At 53.8% G+C, this 12,011-nt stretch overlaps 1 protein-coding gene across 1 annotated transcript; it reads left to right on the top strand.

Annotated features, from left to right (window-relative positions):
- The first annotated feature begins 2,165 nt into the window (after window positions 1-2,165).
- FOXD3 (forkhead box D3) lies at window positions 2,166-3,373 on the top strand. Its single transcript, XM_088522392.1, has one exon. It carries the CDS (start codon window positions 2,166-2,168, stop codon window positions 3,363-3,365), a length of 1,200 nt encoding a protein of 399 aa, XP_088378518.1. The 3' UTR covers window positions 3,366-3,373.
- Window positions 3,374-12,011: the final 8,638 nt, after the last annotated feature.

Here is a 12,011-nt window from a genome sequence, read left to right as displayed (position 1 = left end):
CGGCTGGAGGCGAGGGCAGGGGGCACCTCTGCTCTCTCCCGCCTTTACAACGAGTAGAGAAGCAGGAATTGCCCCAGCTCTGCCCCGCCACGCTGCAGCCTCCGGGTTTATTTTTCTCTCGCCCCCCGGCTTTACAATCGCAGAGTCAAATCGAGTTGCAATTAATCCCCCCTCTCGATCATAACTTATTGCGGCTGCTCTTCCCCCGGTGCGAGCCGCGTCTCTATCTGACTCCATATCGATCCGCGGGTACAGTTTGTTTTTCTCCTGTTGCTAAATCCATCTATCTATCCATCCATCTATTCATCCATCTATTCATCCATCTATCCATATTTCTCTCCGCTCCCTGGCGCTGTCAGGGCAGCGGTTCCCACCTCTGCTTTTATTATTTTAGGGCCAAACTTCTAGCTGTCTCCCCCCCTCACCCCCCGCGTTATAGCGGGGAAACTTTGGGGTCTGGATTTCAGTGGGGCGATTTCCTCCTTCCTCTCTCCCTGCTTCTGCTGAGGGGAATTGATGGTTTTAGCAGCAAGGATCCTTCGTGTCCAGTCCGACCCCCACGAAGGGCTCCTAAATCCTTCTGTAAACTTGGCCCGGGCAGCTGAAGTCCGGGGTGCGGAGCAGCTCGGAGGGAAGCGCCGCTTTCCCACGCCGCGGTACCGTAATTAGCAGCGCGAATTAATTAATGGACTTTATTTATTTATTTATTACGGTGTCGAGGAAAAGCGCAACAAATGAGCCGGGGGCAGGGGGCGCGGAGAGAAGCGCAGCGGCGCAAGGAGGGGACCTGGCGCTGCGCTGCCGCGGAGCGAACCCGGCTGGAGCGGGGCGCCAATTTGCCTTTTTCTAAACGTCCAAAAAACAAATCCACACATTGGAAATTGTTCGGCCGCGCGACTTTTTTTTCCCCCTTCTCCCTAATTCATTGTATTTACTTAAATCCCCCCCAAAACGACAACAACACGTGCGGCCATCGCAATAACGCGGGGGGCTGGGGAGGGGGTGCGTTTCCGATGGGCCCGCGCGGTACAAAGGAGCCCGCGGCCCCTCCGCGCCCCCTCCGCGGCCCGCGCTCACCTGGGGCCGCCCCGAGCGGCCGCGCATCCCCCCGCGCTGCCTCATTTCCGACTTTTTCTCATGCTAACGCCCGCAATGATTAAGTCGTTAACACCTGGGGAGGGGGGGACACAAATAAATAACTACATACATACATACACAGAAAAAGGAAGCGGCTAGAGGCTTCTTTATTTATAGTTTCCCTTTGTTATTTTACGTCTTTTTTATTATTATTTCTCTCCGCACCTAAGCTAATAGATTAATCGATAGCCATTTTCGGACCTGCCGTCGGCAGCTGGGGCTAGGTCTGGGGGAAAAAAAGAAAAATAAAATAAGGCAGAAAAGTGAGTTCAGAGCGCGGCGGGTGGGGGGTTAAGCGCTCCCAGGGGGGACGCACCCGCTCAGCGCGCTGCCCCGCGGGGAAGGCGGAAAAGATAAATTAAAAAAGGAGGAAAATATGGCAAAATATAAATAAATGAAGGCCAGGGCAACGCGCAGCTTTGCGGCTTGCCTCGCTCGTCGTCGCCGAGGGTCCCGCCGTGGCTGCAGCCGAGGGGGCGGCGCGGGGGCCGCGGCTCTTTGTTGACAGCGCACGAAGCCACCCGAGTTTTTGCATGACTTCACGGCGGGGCGCCGTGACGTCACGGCGTCACGTGGCGCCGCCGCCGAGTATATCTTTAACGGCAAAGTAATCTATCAGCACTCCGGACACCGGCACTTGCGAAGGGGCGAGCGCGACCCCCGCCCCCGCCTGCGCTCACCCCCTGCCCGCCCCCCCCCGCCCGCCGCTGCCGCCGCCAGGGGAGAGGAATTCACCAAAAAAATAATAATAATAATCGCGAGGAGACGCGGAGGGGCGCGGAGGCGGCGCGGCCCCATGCGCGCCGCCCCGCCGCAGCGGTGACGGGCGCCCGGCCGCCTTCCCGGATGCCGGCGGCCAGGAGCGGGCCGAGGAGCCGCAGGTGACCGGGGCCGCAGAGGCAGCAGCGCCGGAGCCGCGCAGCGCCGCGGGCCGGGCCGGGCGCCGTCGGGAGCCGCCGCGGCGGCGGTGAGGGGCGCGGGCGCCGCATGCCCCGCCGCGCCGCTCTAGCCCCCCGCCCGGCCCCGGCATGACCCTGTCGGGCGGCGGCAGCGGCGACATGTCCGGCCAGACCGTGCTGGCGGCCGAGGACGTGGACATCGACGTGGTGGGCGAGGGCGACGACGGGCTGGGCAAGGAGAGCGACGGCGAGGCCGGCAGCCCCGGAGCGCTGCCGCGCCTGCCGCTCGACGAGGCGGCCGAGGCGGCGCTGCCCGCGGAGCCCTGCGCGGGCGCGGAGAGCGGCAGCAGTGGCCGCGGCAGCCCGGCCGAGGCGGCGCCGGGCGGCGGGGCCGAGGGCGGCCGCGGGGGCGGCGGGGACGAGGGCGCGAGCGGCGGCGGCGGCGCGGGACAGAGCAAGCCCAAGAGCAGCCTGGTGAAGCCGCCCTACTCGTACATCGCGCTCATCACCATGGCCATCCTGCAGAGCCCGCAGAAGAAGCTCACGCTCAGCGGCATCTGCGAGTTCATCAGCAACCGCTTCCCCTACTACCGGGAGAAGTTCCCCGCCTGGCAGAACAGCATCCGCCACAACCTCTCGCTCAACGACTGCTTCGTAAAGATCCCCCGCGAGCCGGGCAACCCGGGCAAGGGCAACTACTGGACGCTGGACCCGCAGTCCGAGGACATGTTCGACAACGGGAGCTTCCTGCGCCGCAGGAAGCGCTTCAAGCGGCACCAGCAGGAGCACCTGCGGGACCAGACGGCGCTCATGATGCAGGGCTTCGGCGCCTACAGCCTGGCCGGGCCCTACGGGCGCCCCTACGGGCTGCACCCCGGCGCCTACGCGCACCCGGCCGCGCTGCAGTACCCCTACATCCCGCCCGTGGGGCCCATGCTGCCGCCCGCCGTGCCGCTGCTGCCGTCCAGCGAGCTGAGCCGCAAAGCCTTCAACTCGCAGCTCAGCCCCAGCCTGCAGCTGCAGCTCAACAGCCTGGGCGCCGCCGGCTCCATCATCAAGTCGGAGCCGAGCAGCCGCCCGTCCTTCAGCATCGAGAACATCATCGGCGTGCCCGCCGCCAGCTCGGCGGCCAGCGCGCAGACTTTCCTGCGGCCGCCCGTCACCGTGCAGTCGGGCCTGGTGGCGCACCAGCCGCTCGCGCTGGCGCGGACCACGGCGGCCATCGCGCCCATTCTCAGCGTGCCTACGAACATCATCTCGGGCCAGTTCCTGCAGCCCGCAGCCCCCGCTGCCGCCGCCGCCGTGCAGGCCAAGTGGCCGGCGCAATAGGGAGCCCCGGGGCCTGCGCGGCCCGGCCCGGTTCGGCCTGCCCCGGCCCGGCCCGGCCGCCCCCCCGACGGCGCCGCGGAGCCGAGCGGCACAGGTAACGCCGGGCACCAACGCCGGCCCTTGTACATATTTGTATGGGAAACCGCTGACGTCGCTTTCGGGGGTTTTTATTTTTGTAAGGAAAAAATAATTAATGATAATAATTAATAATGATGAGGCCGCATCACGGTTAGGGGTTTAGGGGGCTACGAACTTTCGCTTTTTTTGAAGGTTCCGACGCTCCCGGCTGCTTCGTGCGAAACGAGCGAGCAGGTTTAAACGGATGGTGGTATCGGGGGGAAAAAAAAAAGAGGGGGAGATTTTAAATATCAAACGAGCAAACAGGAGAGAGGGTGGGGGAAATTTAAAAAAAAAAAGAATTTTGGAGAAAATGCAAAAAAAAAGGCGAAAACCCTGTCATTCTATTATAGAAGTCTGTTTATATATGAATGAATATATGTATTCTAAATGTTATCCCTTCGTGTTGTACACAACTTTGTAAATAAATTTTTAAACCGCTCTGCTCCGTGTGTGTCTGCCCGGCGCGTAGCGAGGGGCCGGGGGAACCGTGGGATCTCCTCCTCGCCCCCAGTGCCTCTTTCTCCCCGTTTGGGTGTTTTGGGGGTCCCAGCTCCGGCGCGGAGCTTTGCCGGGAAGCGGGCGGAGAAATCTCTGCAGTTCACTGGGCTCGGGCCACCGCGGTATCGGGTCGGCGGCTTAAAATTAACCTTGGCTCCCACCGGGAGCCTTGAGACAGCGCTAAAACGGGGAGTAATATTCCCTCAAATGTACTCTTTTATTTCCCCCCTTTTCCTCTCTCTCTCTCTCTTTTTTTTTTTTCCAAAACTGACTTCAGGTTTCTATATTAACGATCAGCAACGCGCGATCTCGGCGGCCGCTTCCCAGCCGGAATATCGGCACTTCCAAGGCAGTTTTCTCCGCTCTTTCTAAGGGAAACGGTTTTAAATAAACTCCCCGTGGGCCACCCAAACGACGGCACTAATTTTATTTTGCAGGCGAATTGGAAGCGGCGCCTCATGCGGGGTCGGAGCGCGGATTTTTCGTTGGTGGCCGGACCAAAAGGAGAGGGAACGGCGCGCTCCGTCCCGCCGCGGGCCCGGCGAGCCGCCAAAAGGGAGGATTCCCAGCATTTTCGGGGCCACGACTCCAAAAGGAAAGTAATTCGCTGCAGCACCTTACAGTGTCTAAAACACCGATTTTTTTTTTACTATAGTTCGGCAAAACGAAGGCGAGATATTGGGAAATCTGTCCTTTAGTGTCGCACTGGCAATTTTCCGTGCTCATTTTTTTCCCGAAACGTTTAATTTGTGTCGCCTCCGAGAACAGGCGCGGATGCCGCGGTTGCGCCCGGGAACACGCCAGCTTTGTTAACAAAAATCGGTCGCATAAAAAAAAAATCGGTTGCATAAAATGCATGCGAGACCAAGCGGGCATCTTTTATCTTTTTTTTCTTTCTTTTTTTTTTCTTTTCCTTCCCGAAAGTGCAGAATATATCACTTATTTCAGGTATTATATCCGCAGAGATATGCATTTAAAAACAATAGGAAAAAAAAGAGGGGGAAAAAGCGGGGGGGGGAAGTGCCCTTGCTTTCCAAAAGCAGTAAATATTATTTCTTCCAAAGTAAATATTTATACCTCGGCATACGTGTATTCTAAAATAAAACAAGCAGCCCGGCGATGAGCTTGCTTGAACTTGATAAATAAGGACTCGCTAATCATCTGACACGAAAAGGAAAAACCGTCATCTTAAGCGGGGAGCGATTGGGTGTCCCGGGCGCCGCGGCCGGGCCCTACATGGGCACCCTCTTAATCTCTCTTCGCAAGGAAAAACTCGACGGGTCTAAATCCGTTCGTGCTCGGCGGCTATAAACGTCGCGGGTCGCTCCCCACTTGTGTCCGGCTAATCGGTTTTGCACAAGCAGCAAATGGAGCCCGCGCCGCGCAACGCGCGCGGGGCCGCCGCTATTTTTAACCGATTCCCATGGGAAAAGGGGCAGAGGCTCCTCTCGAGTGCGCGGCCGGGCTCGGGAAGCTGCTGATCCGGTGCTTCCCAGCGACACCGGAGAGCCGGGCCTCATTCCTGCGCCGGGCTTTTGTTCCTTATAAAATTACCCCTCATTTTTGCGCGCATAGCAGTGAGGCCGCAGCGGGACCCGGACCCTGCGAGGGCGGCCGCCCCGGGCTCGGGCCCGGCCTCGGTCTCGCTGCGGGCGACCGGGCCGCGCCGGGCCGGGGCAGGCGAGCACCGGCCGCCGCTGCAGTGTCGAACCGGGACCTGCAGGGGGCGCGGCGGGGCCCGGAGCATCCCGGGGCCGGAGCATCCCCGGCACGGGAGCCCCCCGTGCCCCTCGGCGGGCGCGCCGCGACTGGACAACGGAGAGTCCCGTTTTCTTATTTTCTTTCTTTCTTTTTTCTTTTTCTTTTTTTTTCCTCTCTCTTTTCTTTTTACTTCCACCAAGAGGCCGGCGCATATGGCAAAACTTGACAGCGCTGGTGACAGATGCCTATTAGTATCAGACGTGTCATGTTTGGTCTCCCGGGTGTATTAAAAGTAACTGGATCCTCCGCACCGGGGGAATGAGGGCGGCCTGGACCCCCCCGCCGTCCCCCCGGCCCTGGTCACTGCTGCTCGTGTCCTGGGGAAGGGCCGAGCAGCTCCGAGCCGGGGTCTCCCCCTTTTCCAGCCGCTCCGAGACGGGATCTGCCTCTCTCCGAGCTCGCCGGGAAAGGGCCGCGTTTGTGAAGCGTTTCCCGCCGACAAACGCCCGGCTGGGCGAGCGCAGCCGTTTGCGCGGCCGTTTCCTCGAGCGACAACGGTGTCGCTGCCGAGATTCCCCTGAATTACGCTTTCCTCGCCCTAAAACATGAAGCGTTATGTACTTAAGAGACGCAGAGCATGGGCATTACATGCACAGGAAGTATTTTAAGCAGTGAATGTTCAATGTAGCAGCTAGAGATGAACTTAGCGCGTCCCCCCGACCGAACAGGGAACAGGCTCTCCAGCCATAAAATGCACTTAACAGTCTATTTAATAGCGGCGAGGTCCTTGGAAATGCAATATTCATGCTAATCCTGCCTTTTTTTTTTCCTAAATCGGAAATGAAAAATAGGTCAGTAAGGTAGAGCCTTCCCCTTCCATCAAAAAAGGTGATATTTAATCTTTTTGAATAACTAAGTAAACTTTATAAATTCGGGGTTTAGTAAGCACGCCGGGGAGACAGGCACCTCGATGTTTTATTAAGACCACGGGATGTGAGCAGGAGAGTCCCTGACCTCCGGGTTCAATTAAATCCCCGCTCTCTCGGGCTTCAACAACATGGGGAGGGGGAGAGAAGACGAGGAGGGGGAAAAAAAAAGGAGAAAAGGCTCGTATATATATATATATGTATATATATTAAAAAAAAAAACGAAGCGGTGAAATTTCTGGTCTCAGACAGGTTCTGTCTCACGAAGGGCTCCCAGTGTCCAGCGTGAGACAGAGAAGTCCCTCGGCCGAGGCTGGTGCAGAGAATTACAGTGGATTTCAGAAAACAAAACCGAGCCTCTTCAACTACTTTATTATATGCTTACGCTTCGGGGAGAAACAAAACAAAACAAAAATCCCTCTTCGTGCAGGCTGTGCTAGTGGCTCCGAAAATAAAATATTTGCTCCTACTCTTGCTCCAAAAATGAAGACGCGAAGGGGTTGGGGCTGGAAGGACGTGTCAGTGCGAGGGCTCTCACACTGCGGCTCTCCGCCTGAACCAGCTCCCTTTGCCGCCTGCCAAACGTGCCCGCTAATTTACGTGCGATTTTATAGTGCTGAGAGCCCGGGAAAAGGTCAGGCTGTGAATGTGCAGTTGGAAACGTCCCTGGAGTTTGTTTCCCCACTCGCTCCCGTATCGCGGCTCAGCCCGGGAACTAAATCTTTGCAGAGTTGGGAAGCAACTTTTTACAGCCAGAGATGCTTCCAAGAGTCCCCGGCTCCCGCCTGCCCTAGCAAAGACGTTTGCATTATTCTCATCGCATTTCACTCCGGATTTATGGAATAGCCGGGAGATATTTGACTTGCCACCGCTCAGTTTCACATCACCCCTTGGAGCTGGAAGGAAGGGAAAGAGCCTGCAAACTTCCCGAGGAAGTAAAGGGTTAAGAAAAGCCCTTTCTGTGATCATTATCGGCTTCTCCTTACTACCGAGAACCAAAATCAAGCCCCGCTTGTCTACTACCCCGCTGTATCAATGTGTCCTTAATGCCTTTTCCAGTCATTGATCTGGTCAAAGTCACTGCAGAAATACTAGTGACAGAGACTCAATTTCAGGCAACGTGACCAATGCGAGTATTTAGAAAGCATTCAATAAAAAAGCTTTCCCGGGAAGTGAATGATTTCACCTTGCAACAAAGAGAGCCGAGCTAATTGAAATAATGCACTTGAATGTGCAGCGCGCACTCCGGTGCCAGCTCTCCTTGGAGATTGCTCCACAGCGAAAAGCCGTAGGGAAAATGCTCAATAACGGGTAAGGTAAAACATAACTGCCCTTTTTTTTTGGGGGGGGGGGGCGCAATTGGAATTTGGGTCTGGAGATTCGCTTAATCCTGCTGCATTCCCTGGTCTCCCCGCAATAGGCACCAGTGAGTTGTGGACATTCGAAATACTGAGGGAAAAGCAGAACGGAAGCCTACAGGAGGTGGGAAGAGAAATTAAAATCCTGATTTACCGTGGATGCTCTCCCTTTCGCTAATCTTCCATCCAATCCATTGGGCAAATGTCCATGTATTTTTTAGGAAGTTCCCGGGAAGAAACAGCTCTGCGACTCCTGCTTACGTGGTAACGCCGAGGGAGCGAGGCTGATGGACAGGGAATTCATTTCACATAGTGCATTTTCTAAGCATAACACCCTACGGTCAAGCAGCTGTGGGATTCACGAGGCTTAACTCTCCTACAACTGAAGTCAAGTCATTTTAAGAATAGAGATGTGAGTTCGAGCTGCGTGCCAGTTGTTTAGATAGTGGTCTTCATGCCCCAAAGCATCTTGTCCACTTCATGTCTTCTACTTTTACTTCTGTAGCCGATGGATTTGTAGGTCTGTGTTCGTTTCACATGGCATTTTCTCTAATATCTGAGACAATAAAGTCATTGAATTTAACAGATCTGTGTACAATCTGTAAAATGACTTGATGGTTTTCATCTGCCATTTCCAATAGGGCTCCAAACGCACAGCGATACCCCTTGAGAGGCCAGCAAAGCATTCACTTATTCCTTTACCTACAGGCGCTCTCTGACCCAGGAGCGCCAATAGCTGAGACTGTTGAGTGCCACTGCTAGTGGTTCACAATACTGAAGCAAACACTCAGCGCAAATAAGTACGTTGACTCATGTTTAGATATTTTGCAAAGAGCTAGTACATGCTAGAAAATCTATGAAGGGTTTTGTTTTCCTGTCACCTAGTTCATTTAATGTTTCTATTTTGACATACGATACATGCTACCCACCAGGTACCCACTGACCGTATTTCTGTTTTGTAGAGCCTAGTTTAAATGGTTTAAATCTTTCAGTCCTGAGATCCCACTCCAAAGACAGTGTCATTTCAGGTGATTGGGATGGTCTGGGCACGAAAACCTCAATATTAACATTAACATCAACATTTAAAAAAATGCTTAGTGCTCAACCAACTTCAAAACCCAAACTCATCTGGACATGCAGCCAGGAGAAAAACATTGCAATGAAAAGCTTGTCACAGGCTGCCCTCTTTTAAAGGGTAACTTGTGTAAAGCCTTATTTTGGATTATTTATGATATTTAAAAGTGTTACTGAGGGTAAAACAAGAGTATAGGAAGCCAAGGGTAGTAAAAGAGAGGCCCCTGGGTAAGATCTTCCTTCTCCAAGCTGCTTCCTAGACATCCCCTCAGAGGAGCTGCTTCCCAGCCACCTCCACCTGCTCTGCTCCTTCAGTGAAAAATTGTAGTAATAATAAAAAAAAATATAAAGGAGCCCTCCCCTCATTAAACCGGGGGTTGTGCTAACAGGGTGCTTTCTCTTCAGCAGCGCCCGCCATTTCCTCTCGGCGCGTCAACGGCCCCAACGGTCGCCGCGCCGTGCGCACACGGCGCCTTCCCGCCGCCCGCGCCGCGCATGCGCCGCGCCCGCCGCCCCCGCATGCGCAGTGCGGCGCCCGCGCTGCGGCGGCGGCGGCGTTGGGCGGAAGCGGCGCGTGAGGCGGAAGCGGCGGCGTGTGGCGGCGGGGAGCGCGCGCTGCGCTGTGCCCGTGAGGAGACGCGGCGGGAGCCCCTGGGAAGCAGGAGCCCTTGGGATACAGGAGCCCTTGGGATACAGGAGCCCCTGGGAAGCGCGCGGGGCGGCGGTTGGGGCGGAGCGGGCAGCGTAGGGGCTTGTCGCGCCGCCCGTTAAACAGGGAGCGGGAGACGGAGGGATCCTGAGGGATAAGTGATCCCGCTGAGGGAAAGAGCGGCGGGGCCGTGGAAACGAGGAGCTGTTTTAAGCAACGAGGTGAATTCTCACCCGTGCTCGTGGGCAGCCCCGGAGAGCCCCCGGTGCTGCCTGTCCGCAGGCCAAAAGCTTTTTTTTGTTTGTTTGTTTGTTTAAATGGAAAGCCCTGGAACCAGCTGCCCTCTCCTGAAATGTGGGGTTTGGTTTGTAGGATTGTTACCTGGTGAAGCTTAGAGACCGCAGTTTTAGTACCTGGTCTGGGTTGTTTCGGGAGGTATGGAGGAATTGCTAATGAAATTAAAAGAAAAAAAAAGTAGTACTTTTTGGTTGAGTTGCTTGATGGGAGGAGCGAAAGAAGAATCTTTGGAAAGGCGGGAAAATGGCAATTCCAAAAACAGGGAATGGCAACAGAATGAGAGGAACAGGGAAAGTGGGAGGCTTTGTTCACGTGGGAATGGCACTAGGAGAATTGGTAAGCAGTAAAAAACTAGCGAGAGAGAGAAAGGTGAGATGGGGAAGTTGGAGTAGGTGGTTGGGCGTGTGGAGTGAAGAGGGGGGCAGTGGGGGAGCCTAAATAACCTGGGAAAAGAGAAAAGTGGGTGAGTTTGGTCTCGGTTGCCGGTGCCAAAATAGGTGAGAAGACATTGGTTCTAGCTGGAGATAGAAAGGGCAGATGCGGGTGCTTTATGAAAAGGAAAGCCCACATTTAATTTTGCAAGTCAGTTATCTAAAGCACAGTATCTTTTTAGCTAAATGTGCCTATCCTGTGGCTTAGGCACGTGCCTAACCTAGAAAGCATGCCAATAGTAGTGTCCATATTGCTGTCTATGGAGGATGGTCTACTGTTGTCACAGATTTATGTTCTTCAGAGAACTTTTTTCTCCCTTTTTTTTTTTTTTTTTCCCCTGGAGTTGGTGAGTTACAGCTTTCAGTAAGTGACAAATGAATACGACTTTAGTTGAGGATGCCTTATGGTGCTTCTGGTCTGTTAATAAAATAGAAGCTGCAATACTGCTGCTGTGGGTTTTCTTTTTTTTTTTTTTTTTTTTTTTGGTGGGATAGCTATGCTGAACTCGCCTGAACTGGTGATGCCCCTTTTTAGGGGGAAGTCCTTGACAGTTCTTTCCAGACTTGTCCACTGTGTGAACATACCTGTTGCTGACTGAGGAGGGAATGGTGCTACTGGGGCTGCTCATTCAGCCTTTAGGTTTACTGCCACCTTTCCAGACTCTGGCCAAATATCTTTGGTCCTCTGAGTCAAGGTTTGTATATTCTTTGACTGTTTTATTTATTTATTTTTGTTTTGCACAGAGTAGCATCACTATTTTTGGTATAGCTGAATTCTGAAGTTGGTGCATGGGGCCTTTAATTTGACAAATCTAGGAACACTCCTTATTCTCACTGTATCTGATCATGGTCAAGCAGACCATCAGATGTTCTGCCTTTTTGTGTAAAAGGATGCAGAATAGGTTTTCTCTTGCCTGGTAGAAGGTTTCAGCTGGTGAACCCTTTAGGGAGAAGAATCTGTGATGATTAGTGTGCTTATATTTGGGAATGGAGGAGTAGAATTTCAAGCCTGTTTTTGAGTTTCTGGGAGATGGAAAGAAGGTTCCAATCAGTGATTTTTGATCAGAAAGGCCGTACCTTTTCATTCCTAGGTCAGTGGTACAAATTTGTTTTTGATTATGTTGATGATTATATTGTATGTTGAACTAGCTAGAGCACATGAGGCAGAGTTTATCCTGGCAATGTGCTTTTACAGTGGCTGCAGGAGAAGCCTGCCAGTCCCTAGGTAATTAGTAAATAATTTTCTGGCTGCATTTGAACCGACAGAGTGTATGGAACCCTAAAGTTGGATTTATTCTATAGCTTAAAGACAGCGATGAGTCTAGTTGCCCTCCTAATAAGGTGAGGGGGGAGATCTTTTCACATAACACTGCCGTCGCTCCTGTGTTTTCTTGTTGCTCAGCCAGAAGCTGTCGGCATTCAGCGTGGAGAAATAATACATAATTCTGTTGCTTTATATACTCATGTTTCATTACTTACCTTACTATCTGTTTTAGCCTATTGAGGGCTTTTCCCCATATGCCTCCTGCTTCTCATTTTTTCTGATAGAGAAACTCTTTTGCTATATTTTTGCCTAAAACTGTCATTTCTTT

The sequence above is a fragment of the Tinamus guttatus genome, unplaced genomic scaffold (assembly GCF_059628265.1).
Source record: "Tinamus guttatus ecotype Peru unplaced genomic scaffold, ASM5962826v1 Tinamus_guttatus_pri_ptg000153l, whole genome shotgun sequence".
Taxonomy (NCBI): domain Eukaryota; kingdom Metazoa; phylum Chordata; class Aves; order Tinamiformes; family Tinamidae; genus Tinamus; species Tinamus guttatus.
Note: the sequence above shows the minus strand (reverse complement) of the source record. Positions and strands in the feature narration are given on the sequence as shown.